Here is a 19541-nt window from a genome sequence, read left to right on the forward strand (position 1 = left end):
TTCCTCTGAAGTTCCCTGTGAAGCGACGTCTGTTTCTGATGAGGACGTATTACAACTGATCATAACTGATCACAACTGATCACAACTTATCACAGCTAGTGAGTTAAGTTTAGGCAGCTTCCATACTCCCCCGTCACGCTGCATCACACTCACCTTCTCGCCTCACTCGTCCAACAACCCCTGATCCTCGAAAGACCAAACCCATGCAAGTGGGACATCCTAGACTTTCCACGGAGGAACGAGAGCGGCGCCAGGCCAGGCCGGTCATTTTGCTCACAACTGCCGGGTAAAAACCCGGGCTCACCAGTACCTCCTTGTTCACTGGTGAGCCCGGCTTTTTACCGAAGCCGAGCAGTTTACCAACCCTCCTTCTGCCAAAGACCACTATTCCATGCCAAGCTACTTTTACCAGGGGGGCCCTAGACTATTTCCACCTTCCTGGATTTGGGACGAAGGACTTGCTATACAGTTGGGGATCCACCCGATACCACTCCCCCAGTCTGTTCCGGCCAGCACGCTTGACGGTCATCTTCTGGGGGCAGTGACACATCAAACCGTTACGGTCCACATGCTCCTGTCCGGCAACCACCACGAGACCATCAGCTTCCACATTCTGCAAACCCCTCGCATTCCATTCATTCTGGGATACCCTGGCTGCGTCGAAACAACCCCCACATCGAATGGACTACGGGGGCTTTTCGGGGTTGGAGCCACTCCTGTCATCTAGTCTGCCTGAAACAAGCCCTGCACCATAGGGTTCCTATTTCATCAACTCCACGCCTGAACTTTCATGGATCCCCGCTGAATACTTGGGCTTTAAGGAGGTATTCAACAAGTCCAAGGCCATGTCTCTGCCTTCCCACCGTCCTTATGGTTGGTCTGTCCCAAACTCCCACAAGCAGCTTCAATGTTCCCTGGAGTTCACCAACTTCTTGAGGTTCATCAGGAATTACACCTCCTCCAAGATTCCCTTCCTTTGAACTTCCGCAGCCAAGAAAGCCTTTCAGAACCTTAAGTCCAGGTTCACCTCCGCACCCATCCTCTAAGTCCCGGACCCTGACAGACAATTTGAGGTGGAGGTGGATGCCTCCGACGTGGGGGTTTGGGGGCGTCCTGTCCCAATGCTCTGCCGCTGACCATCCCTACACCTTTTTCTCTCTTCGGCTTTCCACCGCCGACAGAAACTATGACATTGGCAACCAGGAACTACTAGCAGTAGACGCCATTCCCTGGAGGAGCAGCGTCACTGGCTGGAGGGGACCAAACTCCCATTCCTGGTTTGGACCAACCATAAAAACCTTGAATACATCCGCACAGCCAAGAGACTCAATTCTCGACAGGCCAGGTGGTCTCTATTCTTCACAAGGTTCCACTTCACTCTCTCCTATCGCCCCGGGTCCCGCAATGTCAAGCCTGATGCCCTTTCCTGTCAGTTCCAGGGGGAGGAGGAACCTACCTCTGGCTCCTCTTCCATCCTTCCTGACTCCTGCCAAGTTGCTGTCCCCACCTGGGAGATTGAGGAATTAGTGAGGGCCGCGACTGAGGGTCAAGCCGGTCCCAGCGCGTGTCCTCCTAACCGCCTATTCGTCCCTCAGGCCCTTCAGTCCAACATCCTCCAGTGGGCCAACTCCTCAAAACTTACCTGTCACCCGGGCATCCATAGGACCCAGGATGCTCTTCGGCAGTGCTTCTGGTGGGTCTTGTTCAACGAGGACACCAGGGAATTCATCAACTCCTGCCCAGTCTGCAATCAACACAAGCCTTCTCACCAGGCTCCAGCCGGACTCCTGCAGCCTCTCCCAGTGCCTCATCGTCTGTGGTCCCACATCTCCCTGGACTTTGTCACTGGGCTACCACCATCTGAGGGCCACACCGCCATCCTAACAGTGGTCGACAGATTTAGAAAGCTGGCCCATTTTATTCCTCTGCCCAAACTCCCGTCTGCTAATGAGACGGCAGAACTCATCTCCCTGCACATCTTCCGCCTGCATGGGATCACAGTCGACGTAGTCTCCGACCGAGGTCCTCAGTTCACCTCCATCTTCTGGAGGGAATTCTGCGGTCTGCTGGGTGCCACCGTCAGTCTGTCCTCTGGTTTTCACCCCCAATCCAACGGCCAGACGGAGAGGAAGAACCAGGAGATGAAAACGGCCCTCTGCTGCTTGATCTCCCGGAATCCTGCCTCCTGGTTCCGCCAGCTGATGTGGGTAGAATACACTCACAACACCCTGACCAGCTCTGCCACAGGCTTGTCATCCTTCCAGTGCGCATATGGGTTCCAGCCTCCTCTGTTCCCCGTGTTGGAGAATGAGCTTTCCTGCCGACACCGCACTCCAGCCCCCATCTACCAGGTGGGTCAGAGGGTGTGGTAGTCGACCGCACTTTCTGAACCTCTGATCGACAGTGAGGCTCAAGCTCCCCAGAGCCATGCGCATCCACCCCACATTCCACGTATCCAAGGTCAAACCTGTCCGAGAGAGTCCATTGGTGCCAGCTGCTCCTCCTCCGCCCCCTCGCCTTTTTGAAGGAGGCCCTGTCCACACGGTTCATCGTCTGCTTTGCTCCTGCCGCTGGGGATGAGGTCTTGAGTACCTGGTCGACTGGGAAGGATATGGTCTGGAGGAGAAGCAATGGGTTCCGGCTCGTAACATCTGCGACCCCCGACTCATCGACAGTTTTCATCGACAGCACCCGGACCAGCCTTCCAGGACTAAAACTCCTGCCGGGAACACCCAGCAGGCTCCCTGTTCAGACAATGAGGGTCTTTCCTTGCCTTCCTCTGACTCTGCGGCCTCGGAGGAGTTCTAACCCTCATCCGGGCCCCTACCGGCTCCCCTTGTTGAGATGTTTTGGACTTTTGGGACATCTGGAGCAGTCCCTTCAGTTTCCGTGTTTACCCTCAGTCTGTTTTCCCGTTGACCACCCTGCCTGTTTGGACCTCTCCACCTTGCATCAGCTTTCTCTCCCCGACCACGAGATTTTTGCCTTGCCTCTGCCCCGGTAAATTGCCATAGCCTTCTGTCCCCGACCATGAGAATAGCCTCTGCTTCCTCTGGTTTCTGTCTGCCTTCTCCCCTGACGGCTTGGCGTTCCACTGAGTGGATTTCTCCATGTGAGCTGATCCGAGACTGTTTGCCTGTTGTGTCTTCTGCCTGAAATAAAACTTTGTTCAACTATTCTGTGTGTCCGTCGTACTGCTTCTGGGTCCTTACCACACCCGTTACAAGTCTCAACAATTCTAAGTAATAAACCCTTCTTCCTAGCCCTGATGCCTGCCTTACCTGAGTCAACTCGATCCCCTGATCCTGAATCTCCTGAACCCAACAAGTCTACCCTGATGTCCTTCAACTATATTTCATTGGGTCTTACCTTGCAATTTTCAAGGGGTACCTACATGTTGGAGTACCCAGAAGAAGGCGTAGCCCCTATCACTCCCGTGGCTCTTTAAAGCTTGCCCTCCTGAGCAACTATCCTGTTTTTTTCCACTGCTTTCCAATACCCAGAACGTTCGTCTGAAGTCTCTTGATCTGCTACTTTTCAGTACATAGGCCGATCTTTTGAAGTCTATTGATCTGCTGCTGTACAGTCCCTAGGCCATTCTTCTGAGGTCTTTTACTCCATTTCTAGCATTATATTCTTCATCCTGGATATCTTCACCAGATATAGTGTTTCTGCCTCATCAGATATGACCACCTGCCCTTGAGTCTGCCAAAGACCCTGTCCACTCTCATTTCTGCTTGACAAACTCTCTGTAACAACTGTGACCTGTGGAAAAAGCTCCATTAGCCAAGGGCGAGGGCAATACACTAGCATTGCCTACAACTTTTTTATATATTAGCTTCATGGTTATATTAATAGTAGTTGCCACTTATGGAGTAGTTATTCAGGCTGTTGACATGCCCATCCCAAAAAGTTTGGGGAAACTAACCTCAGGAAGGATCAGGAGAAGAGCTGTGATGAAATGTTGCTTGAGTGCCTGGAACACCTACTCAGCTTAAAGAGATACCTTATGGTTCAGCCCAGCTCAAACAATCATTGGCTCAAGATTCAAGATTATTCAGAGCAGTGTAATTATCCTTTTTTTTTGCGACACAAACTGTTCAGTCTTCCCTGCCCATATGGCTGAGCTGAACTACTACACATCCACCATCTTGGATTTGACTCTACAGTTTGGCAACTCTGTTTTCTATATATATAAATCAGGTCCTCTTTGCATCCCAAGCCGCAGGCCGCTTCCAGCAGTTCAATTGACTCTGAGCTCTATTACCTTGTGTTTGTGGCATGCTCTTTTCTGGCTTGCAACTTGAGTGGGGCTCCTTCACACCAGCCACCCACTGCGTCATCAGTGCCCCGTTACCCCGTTCTTTCACCTAACCTACATGCACTCATTCCGTGTTTTCAAGGCTTGGCTCTTCCATGCCTCCCGATTTCTCTCGATCTATACCCTGGTCACTCCTTTCACATTGGAGTCACTTCAACCGCTTCCAGACAAGGAATCCCAGACCACACGATTAAAGTTCTCGGCCGCTGGTCTAACCAAGTTTACCATAACTACATCCAAGGCCACCATAGTGACATCCAAAAAGCCCATTCACACCGAGTCCAGTCAAGTTACTTTGGGGGATGATGAAACAGAAAACCTTGGCCCCAATCATCCAACCGATCACAACCTCGACCAACCTTTGACTCCCGTTCTTCCCCCCGGCATAGTGCCCCTTTTCATCCGACTCCTCGACACACAATCATCCCATCAAACACGTCCTTTATTCAGTCTTTCCTGACTTTTGGCAGCACCTTTGGTGTTCCCTTCAGAATTTGCTCTTTTTTATGTCGATTGCCCCCCCAACAAACAGTGAAATTAAATATCCGCCCTTGAAGATCTTTTAATATATGTTTGAAGAGGATGTGTTTGCATGTGATGTCAGTGTGTCCTGAACTCTGTGACCTCAAAAGTGTGCAACACCAAATAATGGAAAATTTCAAATACTAGAAACACTTGATACATTTAGAAGACTGGACTTGGGTATAACTTGGCAACACGACAGTCCAACACATGTAGTCTGTTTGTGACACACCGTATCTCCCTTTGGACCTTGTGTGCACAGGTTGTTGTTCTCAGTTCTGGAGAACAACATGATAAAAGTGCAGCAGCTTCCTCAGTGTGCTCTAGGTCAGGGGAGGATGCAGTGTATTTACTACACTGATGCAGAGACTGTTGACTGAATGTCTTTATGACTTTATGAGCTGAAGAGACCACAGGACTGGTATGAACACTATTAACGGTATATTTTGTTGATACTTGTTGATATATGTACTATGGACAACTTCCATAAACTGTGAAAGCTTTTCAAACTGGTTGATAGCAGCTGTGACTCTGTCTGTGAATAATGTTAATGTTTTCCCTTGTGAGCCTTGGTAACCTGGATACATCTCTTCTCCATTCATTGAACTGAAATATAATATGTAATAAGTTTGAAATATGCAGTGAAGTTGTTTACATGTTGGCAGCTTTTCCTTTGCAGAGTGTAATGAGCTTCATGGAGGCTGAAACAGTCAGATAAAAACAGGCCACATTTCTCTGTTTGTGTGTTTGCTGGTGCACATCAAGGTACGGATGACTGAATCAAATCGTGTGATGCAGGTGGTATGAGACTTCTAGTCAGGCACCTGTTTCATCCATTAACATTTAGTTTTGTCCTGAATGGATAATGAATTAAATGTGACATATATAACTTTTGGTGGGCATGTGGAAGTGAACAAATATGGATTTCTGTACTTTGTGATCATGTTTACAGCATATATTCTAATAATCTGCAGTAATTCTACTATTGTGTGCATTATAGTGATTCACAAAAACCTCCATGAGCCTATGTACGTATTTATTGCAGCTTTATTAATCAACTCTGTTCTTTACAGCACTGCTATCTACCCAAAGCTTCTGATTGACTTTTTATCTGAGAAACAGATCATATCTTACTCAGCCTGTCTCTTCCAGCGGTTTATATATTACACTCTGGCTGGTTCAGAGTTCTTCCTGTTGTCAGTCATGGCCTATGACAGATATGTGTCTATATGTAAACCTCTGAAATATCCAACCATCATGACAAAAAACACTGTTAAAATCCTCCTGATCTTAGCTTGGATTGTGCCTGCCTGTCAGATGTCAGTGCCGATACCGGAGAGTGCTTCTCAAAAACTCTGTAGCTTTACTTTGAAAGGAATCATTTGCAACAGCACAATTCACAAACTTCACTGTGTGAGATCATTACTGCTGAATATATATGGTTTGATCGTGCTTGTAGATGTGGTACTGCTCCCTTTGCTCTTCATAGTTTTTACATACGTAAAAATATTTATAATAACCTATCGAAGCAGCAGAGAAGTCAGGAGCAAAGCTGCACAGACCTGTTTACCTCACCTGCTGGTTCTAATCAGCTTTTCTTGTTTGGTTACGTATGATGTTCTTTTGGCTCGACTGGATGCTAATTTTCCCAAAACTTTACAATTCATATTGAGTTTACAAATGATTTTGTATCATCCTCTCTTTAATCCGATCATATACGGACTGAAAATGAAAGAAATTTATAAACACCTGAGAGGATTGTTCTGCAAAACGGTCTAATGCAGAAGTGTCTCAATCTTTTTCCAGTCAAGGACCCTTAATAAGATGGAGAATATACTGGAGACTCCCTGCATGTCCTTTGAATATAGTTATGTGAAAGAACAACACAGGAGAAATGTATTAGACAGATATTAGACATGTGATTGTAAGAGTTAAAGAGTTCTTAGATTAGAATGTAATCTATATTCATTGTGTTGTGTAAATCAGTCAGAACACATGAAATGAAACTATCTAGTCTCAACAATTCTGAGTGATAAAGAGATCATTGACACTGTGGCCTGTAGGTAATGCATGTAGCATGTAGCATGTAGCATGAAACGTCCATGTGCCACAGTATCAAGCACCATCAACTCCAACAATGTGATCGTAATAATTAAAAACGCTCCAACACTAAATACAGAGCGCTTCTTCAGGCTGACTTAACAACACAACACAACATTTTTATTCTATCGACACTCTGAAATGTTTGTTTTTGATGAACTTTATTGACATCATTGTTTCTGGGTGTCTCGTTAAATCAACAGCGTTGACAGCAGGAGCGTGTGCTTCTGTCATTTGGTGCCCTGAGAGGCAAAGTGGAGTCAAATTCTATCAGGAGAGACATTAACAACATAAACCACACTGTTGTTGCTGTCAAACAATAATCACTTCTTTCATGATACTGATGAGTTTTCTCTTTGACTTTTGTTTTTCAGTGTTTGTCAGTATATCAAAAACGTGGTTTTGAATTGTATTGTGAAAAATTAAAAAGAATAAATCAAAGAAAGCATTTTGTTATTATTACCGCTATTTGTAGACTTTGATCATTTACAGTGTGCAGCTGCCTCATATTCATGAAAACAAAGAAGCCTCAGATGGGTAATCAAACACTCAGTGTGAAGATAATAACGAGTCTGAGCTGAAGGAGGTTCTGGTGAACCTGCATGAGTTCATCTGGTTTCACCAGAATCCAACCCGGTGGCTCCGATGACGAGCATTAAGAATAACTCTATAGAAACATATCATATCATATCATATTATATGATATCATATCATATCATATTATATTATATTATATCATATCATATAATATTATATCATATTATATTATATTATATTATATTATATCAAATTATATTATATTACATGATATCATATAATATCATATTATATTATATTACATGATATCATATAATATCATATTATATTATATTACATGATATCATATAATATCATATTATATTATATCATATTATATTATATTATATTATATTATATTACATTATATCATATTATATTATATCATATTATATTATATTACATGATATCATATAATATCATATTATATTATATTATATCATATTATATTATATTACATGATATCATATAATATCATATTATATTATATCATATTATATTATATTATATCATATTACATGATATCATATAATATCATATTATATTATATCATATTATAATATATTATATCATATTATATTACATTATATCATATTATATTATATCATATTATATTATATTACATGATATCATATAATATCATATTATATCATATTATATTATATTATATTATATTACATTATATCATATAATATCATATTATGTTATATCATATTATATTATTGAGGTTCTTGAGGACGCCACACTGTGACCACTGGGTGATAATTAGCTGTTTGCAGAGTGGCTGTACTCAGGCCGTCCCCTGAGGTCCACACACACTAGACACTCATTCCTGTTTCATCAGCTGTTGTTATCTCAGTAGATTGCATCATACCGATCGGACACACACACACACACACACACACACACACACACACACACACACACACACACACACACACACACATACACACACACATACACATACACACACACACACACACACACACACACAACCTTCTTACCACATTTTGACCTCTTTGGCCTCCTGAAAGAGTTTTGATGTCACATCGTGGCTCTGCTGGAATACTTCTGACATTCTGATGACGATCCGGCTCAACTAGAACTCTTCTTCTTGTTTTATCGTCAGAATAAAGTGCACTTCTGCAGGAAGAGGAGGGATAAATGTTTATATATATGTTCATGAAATACATACAGACGGAGTGGACCAATAGCTAGTGTAAAGGTAGAAACATGATTTGGTGGAGAAACTGTACTTTTACTTTGAGTATTTTTAAAGTGTGGTATAAGTACTTTAAATTATGTAAACGATCAAACGTGAGTACTTCCTCCACTGAAAACCCCCCCGAAAAAGTGACATCATCGAACAGTGTTGGTGTGATGTCACCTGACATAACAACACCTGGAGGTCCTCAGAGATTTCTCTCATCTTCAGTCTGGTTTTGATTAAAGGATTAAAAAGAGGAAGATATGAAACCAGCTGTGAAGACTTCAAAGTCTCTTATTTACATCCATGTTTCCTTCACTCGTGTTGTTACCATGGAAACCATGAAATATGTTTTTAGAGAAATGAAAAGTTTCCTCTGAAGTTCCCTGTGAAGCGACGTCTGTTTCTGATGAAGATGGATTACAACTGATCACAACTGATCACAACTGATCACAGCTAGTGAGTTAAGTTTAGGCAGCTTCCATACTCCCCCGTCACTCTGCATCACACTCACCTTCTCGTCTCACTCGTCCAACAACCCCTGATTATACGCCGATCCACCTGTCTCCTCGAGAGACCGAACCCATGCAAGTGGGATGTACTAGACCAGCAGTCGGGAACCTATGGCTCGCGAGCCATATATGGCTCTTCCGGTGACGGCATATGGCTCCCAGACAATTTTGAGTTGAAAAAAAAAAATCAGTTTAGAACTGATTTTAAAATACTTGTGATATTTCTTAATAATACTGTGTCATTTTAAAGTAAACAGAAATTAGTTTTGAAGATAAATTTCACGGGTCACCCGTGGGTCGGGTAGGGAACCAATGGCTCGCGAGCATGTCCGGGTCATTGTAAAGGTGAAGAAATCTATTTTATCAGATAGCCAACTAGTTTATCCGCTTCAACCCTTGTAACGGAAAAGATGGCGAAAAGAAAAAAAGACGATGATTACCGTGCATTCCAGGCTGCGTGGACAGAGGAATTTGCATTTGTGGACAGAGCAGGATCTGCGGTATGTCTAATATGTAATGATAAAATTGCATCGATGAAACGGTCAAATATAAAGCGGCACTTCGATACGCACCATGCTTCATTTGCATCGAAATATCCAGCGGGGGACAGCAGGAAAAGGGCATGCGAGGAGCTACAGCGGAGAGTGCAGACGAGTCAGCAGCAACTACGTGTGTGGATCAGGCAAGGTGACGGGAATTCCGCTAGCTTTGCGGGTGCTTTGGCAATAGTAAGGATACTAAAAATACTATATGGCTCTCAATGAAATATATTTCGAAATATTTGGCCTTTATGGCTCTCCCAGTCAAAAAGGTTCCCGACCCCTGTACTAGACTCTCCACGGAGGAACGAGAGCGGCACCAGGCCAGGCCAGTCATTTTGCTCACAACTGCCCGGTAAAAACCCGGGCTCACCAGTAAACAAGGAGGTACTGGTGAGCCGAGCAGTTTACCGACCCTCCTTCTGCCAAAGACCACTATTCCACGCCAAGCTACTTTTATCCGGGGGCCCTAGACTATTTCCACCTTCCTGGATTCGGGACGAAGGACTTGTTCTAGAGTTGGGGATCGACCGGATACCACTCCCCCAGTCTGTTCCGGCCAGCGCCCTTGACGGTCATCTTCTGGGGACAGTGATACATCAAAACTGTTCCGGTCCACATGCTCCTGTCCGGCAACCACCACGAGACCATCAGCTTCCACATTCTGCAAACCCCTCGCATTCCCCTTATTCTGGGATACCCCTGGCTGCGTTGACACAACCCCCACATCGACTGGACTACGGGGGCTTTTCGCAGTTGGAGCCACTCCTGTCACCTAGTCTGCCTGAAATAAGGGGCTTATTTCGCACCATAGGGTTCCTCTCTCATCAACTCCACGCCTGAACTTTCATGGATCCCCGCTGAATACTTGGGCTTTAAGGAGGTTTTCAACAAGTCCAAAGCCATGTCTCTGCCTTCCCACCGTCCTTATGGTTGTGCCATCGACCTCCATCCTGGTATGTTCCCACATAAAGGATGCCTCTGCTCCCTGTCTGCTCCTGAAAGAGAGGCGATGGACAATTACATTAACGACTCCTTGGCTGCCAATCTCATCCGCCCCTCGTCATCTCCTGAAGGGGCTGGATTCTTCTTCGTGGATAAGGACAAGACCCTCAGACCCTGCATTGACTACCGCGGCTTGAATGAGATCACGGTGAAGAACCGGTGCCCCTTGCGACTCATCACGACAGCCTTTGAGTTACTTCAAGGAGCCACCATCTTCTCCAAGCTCGACCTCCGCAACGCCTATCACTTGGTCCGGATCAGAGAGGGGGATGAGTGGAAAACGGCATTCAACACACCTAAGGAACATTACGAGTACCTTGTGATGCCCTTCGGCTTAACCAACGCCCCCGCCATTTTCCAGACCCTGGTGAATGACGTGCTCCGGGACATGTTGGACCGGCACGTATTCGTCAACCTCAATGACATCCTGATCTTCTCCAAGAACCAAGAGGAACACGTGCACCACACCCAATCCGTACTTCAACTCCTACTGGAGAACTCTCTTTATGTGAAAACATTCCCACAGTTTCATTACTGGGATATATCATTTCCCATGGCAGCATCAAAATGCCCCGCAAAGGTTGCTGCCATCACTACCTAGTCTGTCCCAAACTCCCACAAGCAGCTTCAATGTTTCCTGGAGTCCAACTTATATCGGAGGTTCATCAGGAATTACAGCTCGGTCACTTCCCCAATCACTGCCCTCACCTCCTCCAAGATTTTCTTCCTTTGGACTTCCGCAGCAGAGGAAGCCTTAAGTCCAGGTTCACCTCAGCATCCACCCTCCAAGCCTGATGCCCTTTCCTGTCAGTTCCAGGGGGAGGAGGAACCTACCTCTGGCTCCTCTTCCATCCTTCCTGACTCCTGCCAAGTTGCTGTCCTCACCTGGGAGATTGAGGAATTAGTGAGGGCCATGACTGAGGGTCAAGCCGGTGCCAGCGCGTGTCCTCCTAACCGCCTATTCGTCCCTCAGGCCCTTCAGTCCGACGTCCTCCAATGGGCCCACTCCTCAAAATGTACCTGTCACCCACGCATCCGAAGGACCCAGGATGCTTTTCAGCAGTGCTTCTGGTGGGTCTCATTCAACAAGGACACCAGGGAATTCATCAACTCCTGCTCAGTCTGCAATCAACACAAGCCTTCTCACCAGGCTCCGGCCGGACTCCTGCAGCCTCTCCCAGTGCCTCATCGTCCATGGTCCCACATCTCCCTGGACTTTGTCACTGGGCGCCCACCATCTGAGGGCCACGCCGCCATCCTGACAGTGGTCGACAGATTTAGAAAGCTGGCCCATTTTATTCCTCTGTCCAAACTCCCGTCTGCTAATGAGACGGCAGAACTCATCTCCCTGCACATCTTCCGCCTGCATGGGATCACAGTCGACGTAGTCTCTGACCGAGGTCCTCAGTTCACCTCCATCTTCTGGAGGGAATTCTGCGGTCTGCTGGGTGCCACCGTCAGTCTGTCCTCTGGTTTTCACCCCCAATCCAACGGCCAGACGGAGAGGAAGAACCAGGAGATGAAAACGGCCCTCTGCTGCTTGGTCTCCCGGAATCCTGCCTCCTGGTTCCGCCAGCTGATGTGGGTAGAATACACTCACAACACCCTGACCAGCTCTGCCACAGGCTTGTCATCCTTCCAGTGCGCATATGGGTTCCAGCCTCCTCTGTTCCCCGTGTTGGAGAAGGAGCTTTCCTGCCCTTCAGTCCAGACTATGAACCGCAGCTGCCGCCAGACCTGGACAAAGGCCCGAGCAACCCTGCTCCGGTCTGCCAACCGCTGCAAATCAGCGGCAAGCCGACACCGCACTCCAGCCCCCATCTACCAGGTGGGTCAGAGGGTGTGGTTGTCGACCGCACCCTCTGACCCTCTGATCAACAGTGAGGCTCAAGCTCCTTCAGTTTCCGTGTTTACCCTCAGACTGTTTTCCCGTTGACCACCCTGCCTGTTTGGACTTCTCCACCTTGCATCAGCTTTCTCTCCCCGACCACGAGATTTTTGCCTTGCCTCTGCCCCGGTAAATTGCCATAGCCTTCTGTCCCCAACCACGAGAATAGCCTCTGCTTCCTCTGGTTTCTGTCTGCCTTCTCCCCTGACGGCTTGGCGTTCCACTGAGTGGATTTCTCCATGTGAGCTGATCCGAGACTGTTTGCCTGTTGTGTCTTCTGCCTGAAATAAAACTTTGTTCAACTATTTTGTGTGTCCGTCGTACTGCTTCTGGGTCCTTACCACACCCGTTACAAGTCTCAACAATTCTAAGTAATAAACCCTTCTTCCTAGCCCTGATGCCTGCCTTACCTGAGTCAACTCGATCCCCTGATCCTGAATCTCCTGACCCAACAAGTCTTTAATGGTGCAGTTGATTACCCACCCTGATGTCCTTCAACTATATTTCATTGGGTCTTACCTTGCAATTTTCAAGGGGTACCTACATGTTGGAGTACCCAGAAGAAGGCATAGCCCCTATGGCTCCTGTGGATCTTTAAAGCTTGCCCTCCTGAGCAACTGTTCTCTTTTTTTCCGCTGCTCTCCAATACCTTATGGTTCAGCCCAGCTCAAACAATCATTGGCTCATGATTCAAGGTTACTCAGAGCAGTGTAATTATCCTTTTTTTTGGCGACACAAACTGTTCAGTCTTCCCTGCCCGTATGGCTGAGCTGAACTACTACACATCCACCATTTTGGATTTGATTCTGCAGTTTGGCAACTCCAAGCAGTTCAATTGACTCTGAGCTCTATTACCTTGTGTTTGTGGCATGCTCTTTTCTGGCTTGCAACTTGAGTGGGGCTCCTTCACACCAGCCACCCACTGCGTCATCAGTGCCCCGTAATGCCGTCCTTTCACCTTACCTACATGTGCTCATTCTGTGTTTTCAAGGCTTGGCTCTTCCATGCCTCCCGATTTCTCTCGATCTATACCCTGGTCACTCCTTTCACATTGGAGTCACTTCAACCGCTTCCAGACAAGGAATCCCAGACCACACGATTAAAGTTCTCGGCCGCTGGTCTAACCAAGTTTACCATAACTAAATCCAAGGCCACCATAGTGACATCCAAAGAGCCCATTCACACCGAGTCCAGTCAAGTTACTTTGGGGGATGATGAAGCAGAAAACCTTACCCCCAATCATCCAACCGATCACAACCTCGACCAACCTTTGACTCCCGTTCTTCCCCCCGGCATAGTGCCCCTTTTCATCCCTTCCCTTCAGAATTTGCTCTTTTTTATGTCGATTGCCCCCCCAACAAACAGTGAAATGAAATATCCGCCCTTGAAGACTTTTTAATATATGTTTGAAGAGGATGTGTTTGCATGTGATGTCAGTGTGTCCTAAACTCTGTGACCTCAAAAGTGTGCAACACCAAATAATGGAAAATTTCAAATACTAGAAACACTTGATACATTTAGAAGACTGGACTTGGGTATAACTTGGCAACACGACAGTCCAACACATGTAGTCTGTTTGTGACACACCGTATCTCCCTTTGGACCTTGTGTGCACAGGTTGTTGTTCTCAGTTCTGGAGAACAACATGATAAAAGTGCAGCAGCTTCCTCAGTGTGCTCTAGGTCAGGGGAGGATGCAGTGTATTTACTACACTGATGCAGAGACTGTTGACTGAATGTCTTTATGACTTTATGAGCTGAAGAGACCACAGGACTGGTATGAACACTATTAACGGTATATTTTGTTGATACTTGTTGATATATGTACTATGGACAACTTCCATAAACTGTGAAAGCTTTTCAAACTGGTTGATTGCAGCTGTGACTCTGTCTGTGAATAATGTTAATGTTTTCCCTTGTGAGCCTTGGTAACCTGGATACATCTATTCTCCATTCATTGAACTGAAATATAATATGTAATAAGTTTGAAATATGCAGTGAAGTTGTTTACATGTTGGCAGCTTTTCCTTTGCAGAGTGTAATGAGCTTCATGGAGGCTGAAACAGTCAGATAAAAACAGGCCACATTTCTCTATTTGTGTGTTTGCTGGTGCACATCAAGGTACGGATGACTGAATCAAATCGTGTGATGCAGGTGGTATGAGACTTCTAGTCAGGCACCTGTTTCATCCATTAACATTTAGTTTTGTCCTGAATGGATAATGAATTAAATGTGACATATATAACTTTTGGTGGGCATGTGGAAGTGAACAAATATGGATTTCTGTATTTTGTGATCATGTTTACAGCATATATTCTAATAATCTGCAGTAATTCTACTATTGTGTGCATTATAGTGATTCACAAAAACCTCCATGAGCCTATGTACGTATTTATTGCAGCTTTATTAATCAACTCTGTTCTTTACAGCACTGCTATCTACCCAAAGCTTCTGATTGACTTTTTATCTGAGAAGCAGATCATATCTTACTTGGCCTGTCTCTTCCAGAGGTTTATATATCACACTCTGACTGGTTCAGAGTTCTTGCTGTTGTCAGTCATGGCCTATGACAGATATGTGTCTATATGTAAACCTCTGAAATATCCAACCATCATGACAAAAAACACTGTTAAAATCCTCCTGATCTTAGCTTGGATTGTGCCTGCCTGTCAGATGTCAGTGCCGATACCGGAGAGTGCTTCTCAAAAACTCTGTAGCTTTACTTTGAAAGGAATCATTTGCAACAGCACAATTCACAAACTTCACTGTGTGAGATCACAACTGCTGAACATATATGGTTTGCTCGTGCTTGTAGATGTGGTACTGCTCCCTTTGCTCTTCATAGTTTTTACATACGTAAAAATATTTATAATAACCTATCGAAGCAGCAGAGAAGTCAGGAGCAAAGCTGCACAGACCTGTTTACCTCACCTGCTGGTTCTAATCAGCTTTTCTTGTTTGGTTACGTATGATGTTCTTTTACCTCGACTGGATGCTAATTTTCCCAAAACTTTACAATTTATATTGAGTTTACAAATGATTTTGTATCATCCTCTCTTTAATCCAATCATATACGGACTGAAAATGAAAGAAATTTATAAACACCTGAGAGGATTGTTCTGCAAAACGGTCTAATGCAGAAGTGTCTCAATCTTTTTCCAGTCAAGGACCCTTAATAAGATGGAGAATATACTGGAGACTCCCTGCATGTCCTTTGAATATAGTTATGTGAAAGAACAACACAGGAGAAATGTATTAGACAGATATTAGACATGTGATTGTAAGAGTTAAAGAGTTCTTAGATTAGAATGTAATCTATATATTTAAATATAAAATAGATATACTTTATATTTGATTCTATCGACACTCTGAAATGTTTGTTTTTGATGAACTTTATTGACATCATTGTTTCTGGGTGTCTCGTTAAATCAACAGCGTTGACAGCAGGAGCGTGTGCTTCTGTCATTTGGTGCCCTGAGAGGCAAAGTGGAGTCAAATTCTATCAGGAGAGACATTAACAACATAAACCACACTGTTGTTGCTGTCAAACAATAATCACTTCTTTCATGGTACTGATGAGTTTTCTCTTTGACTTTTGTTTTTCAGTGTTTGTCAGTATATCAAAAACGTGGTTTTGAATTGTATTGTGAAAAAATAAAAAGAATAAATCAAAGAAAGCATTTTGTTATTATTACCGCTATTTGTAGACTTTGATCATTTACAGTGTGCAGCTGCCTCATATTTATGAAAACAAAGAAGCCTCAGATGGGTAATCAAACACTCAGTGTGAAGATAATAACGAGTCTGAGCTGAAGGAGGTTCTGGTGAACCTGCATGAGTTCATCTGGTTAAACCATAATCCGACCCGGTGGCTCCGATGACGAGCATTAAGAATATCTCTATAGAAACAGACCATCTTCTCTCTGATGGTCTCTGTACTGATGGAGGTCTGATAGAGGATCAGCACTACACTGAGACTGATTCGTATAGAGGATCAGGACTACACTGAGACTGGTTCATATAGAGGATCAGGACTACACTGAGACTGGTTCACATAGAGGATCAGGACTAAACTGAGACTGGTTCAGGGCCAGATAGAAGATCCTCACAGTCACTTTAACGTTAGTCGTCTCTCTTATGGGTCCAGATGTGGTGATCAGCCGGTGTCAGCAGCAGAACTTATATAGACAAAACATATTATCAAATAAATAATCACAATATTGACAATGAAGAGCTGAATGCTGTGAAATATTAATAATTAAGAGGCAGAATTCTGTGTCTGTATATCTGCAGGACAAAAGCTGCTCATAAACCCTTTTTTTGTTTGATTATGATGACTATGTTTGATACTGTTCCTGTCGACCTGGTTGTCTGCTAACCCTGTCAATCACTGTGCATCCCCACCCTAAAGCATACCTTGCTTTATCGTCTATTTACATTACATTATAGTCATTTAGCAGACGCTTTTATCCAAAGCGACTTACAATAAGTGTGTTCAACATAGAGAACTAGTCACCAGAAGTCATAAGTGCATCTCCTTTTTTAAACAAGCATCTAAGAGCATGAAGCAGAGCAAAAGGACAGAGACAAACTAATATGAATAAAGTAAGTGCTAAGTGGAAGGCTCAGGGTAGCACTTCTTGAAGAGGTGAGTTTTCAGCCTGATGAAAGATGGACAGCAACTCAGCTGTCCTGATGTCAGTGGGAAGTTCATTCCACCACTGTGGGGCCAGGACAGAAAACAGCCGTGACCGGGTCGATCGCCGCAGGGGGGGTGGGGCTTGACCGTGGCCTGGAGCTCCAGAGGTCTGATGGCCAACGCCGGGACTCCGGCAAGTAGAGAGTGTCAGTAGTCCTGGCGGGAGATGACAAGAGCCTGGATGAGCACCTGCGCCGTCTCGTCAGTGAGGAAGGGGTGAATCCTCCTGATATTTTATAGCAGGAATCAGCAGGAGGTCATCCAGGGTCACACCCGGGTTCCTCGCAGTCCGAGTCGGCATCACCACAGTATCATCAATGGTGATGGACAGGTCACGGTGCGGGCAACCCTTCTCTGGGAGAAACAGTAGCTCAGTTTTGTCTAGGTTGAGCTTGAGGTGGTGTGTCGTCATCCACTTTGAGATGTCAGCCAAGCACGCAGAAATGCGTGCCTCCACTTGAGTGTCACCGGGGGAAAATGACAAGACCAGCTGGGTGTCATCGGCATAACAATGGTAGGAGAAGTCATGCGAGCGAATAACAGAACCCAGAGATGTTGTGTAGAGCGAGAAGAGAAGGGGGCCCAGAACTGAACCTTGTGGAGACCCCGTAGTCAGCATGCGTGGTTCCGACACGGCCCCCCTCCAGGTCACCTGGTAGGATCGACCCGTCAGGTAGGATGCAAACAGGGAGAGTGCAGAGCCTGAGATGCCCATCCCCTCGAGGGTGGAGAGGAGGATCTGGTGGTGAACTGTGTCAAACGCTCGCAGACAGGTCCAGGAGAATCATGCTGTGAGAGCAAACTCTCTCTCCTCTGTCATAGCAAGGAGGGCTGTCTCTGTCGAGTGACCCACTTTGAACCCGGACTGGTGGGGGTCCAAGAGGTTGTTCTGGTGGAGATAGGAAGACAGTTTGTTAAAGACAGCACGTTCAAGTGTTTTGGATAGAAAGAGTAGAAGAGAAACCGGTCTGAAGTTCTTGACATCAGAGGGGTCAAGTGATGGTTTCTTCAGAAGGGGGGTGACTCTGGCAGTCTTGAAAGCCGTGGGAAAGCATCCTGAAACAAGAGATGCGTTGATGAGGTGGGTGAGGAAAGGAAGGAGTTCTTTTGCAATAGACTGAAGAAGAGGGGAAGGGATCGGGTCAAGGGAGCACGTGGTGGGGCGGTTAGATGTAACAAGGTTGAGGACCTCGTTAGGGGAGCCAGATAGGGTAAGATGGGGCATGGAGAAGGGAGGGAAAGCTGTGGGGGAGGGCTGGACATGGTAGAGAGGGAGAGGGTGGACAGGGAGAGAGGGGCTGAGAGAAGGAGGATCTGATATCGTTTACCTTCTTGTCAAAGAAGTTGGCAAAATCATCAGGGTGAAGGGAGGAAGTAGGAGGAGGGGGTGGGGGTTGGAGGAGTGAAGAGAAAGTTTCGAAGAGTTTTTTAGGATTGGAAGCAGAGGTTAGGATTTTAGAGCGGAAGAACGCAGCTTTAACAGTAGATAGAGAGGAGGAAAACGTGGAAAGAAGAACTTGGAAGTTAAGAAGGTCCTCCGGGAGTTTTCCTTTTCTCCATTTACACTGTGCCTCTCTTAGGCTCCGTCTATCAGTACGCACTGAGTCCGACAGCCATGGGGCAGGTGGAGGGGTGACCGTGGCTAAGTGGAGAGCAGGGCTTTTTAAAGCTTATCGGCTTTCTTTGCTGCCCAGTTCCTCGAACTCTCTGCTACCCAACACCTCATAGCATCCTTTGGTCGGCCTCAATGTCTCTTTCCCTGTCCCTATGGTCATTTTTATCCTCTGCTTTCTAATCCCCAGGCCATTTGTCTGACGCCTCTTGCCCCGCTACTGTCCAGTTCCCAGGCCGTTTGTATGAAGTGTCCTGCTCGGCTGCTGTCAACTGCTTATGACGTTCGTCTGAGGTCTTTTGCTCCATTTCTAGCATTATATTCTATATCCTGGCCATCTTCTCCAGATATAGCTTCTTCCTCATCAACACATTTGCTATGCAGCTCACAAAAACTGTCAAGAAAAACATCCGGCAGAGGTGATTTTGCTTGCAAAAGTGATGTGGGTGTGTTTCTGACTCAGCAGATATGACCACCTGCCCTTGAGTCTGCCAAAGGCTATCTCCACGGTCATTTCTGCATTTCTGGTGGGTGGTGGGAGTCTGAGGGTAGGGTTCCTTT

The 19541-nt window shown here is 45.6% G+C and overlaps 1 protein-coding gene and 1 pseudogene across 1 annotated transcript; both read left to right on the forward strand.

The window, feature by feature from the left end:
- Nucleotides 1–5701: 5701 nt before the first annotated feature.
- On the forward strand, nt 5702–6622 carry LOC137890111 (olfactory receptor 11A1-like). The gene has a single exon (XM_068734216.1). The coding sequence runs from the start codon at nt 5702–5704 to the stop codon at nt 6620–6622; it is 921 nt and encodes a 306-aa protein (XP_068590317.1).
- Nucleotides 6623–14883: 8261 nt separating this feature from the next.
- Nucleotides 14884–15751, forward strand: LOC137890119 (olfactory receptor 13C2-like; annotated as a pseudogene).
- Nucleotides 15752–19541: the final 3790 nt, after the last annotated feature.

The sequence above is a fragment of the Cebidichthys violaceus genome, unplaced genomic scaffold (assembly GCF_023349555.1).
Source record: "Cebidichthys violaceus isolate CVI_PGR_0920_01 unplaced genomic scaffold, fCebVio1.0.p SCAF_11, whole genome shotgun sequence".
NCBI lineage: Eukaryota > Metazoa > Chordata > Actinopteri > Perciformes > Stichaeidae > Cebidichthys > Cebidichthys violaceus.

Coding starts and splice junctions, on each gene's coding strand:
- LOC137890111 (XM_068734216.1), top strand. CDS start 5,702: ATGGATAATGAATTAAATGTGACATATATAACTTTTGGTGGGCATGTG.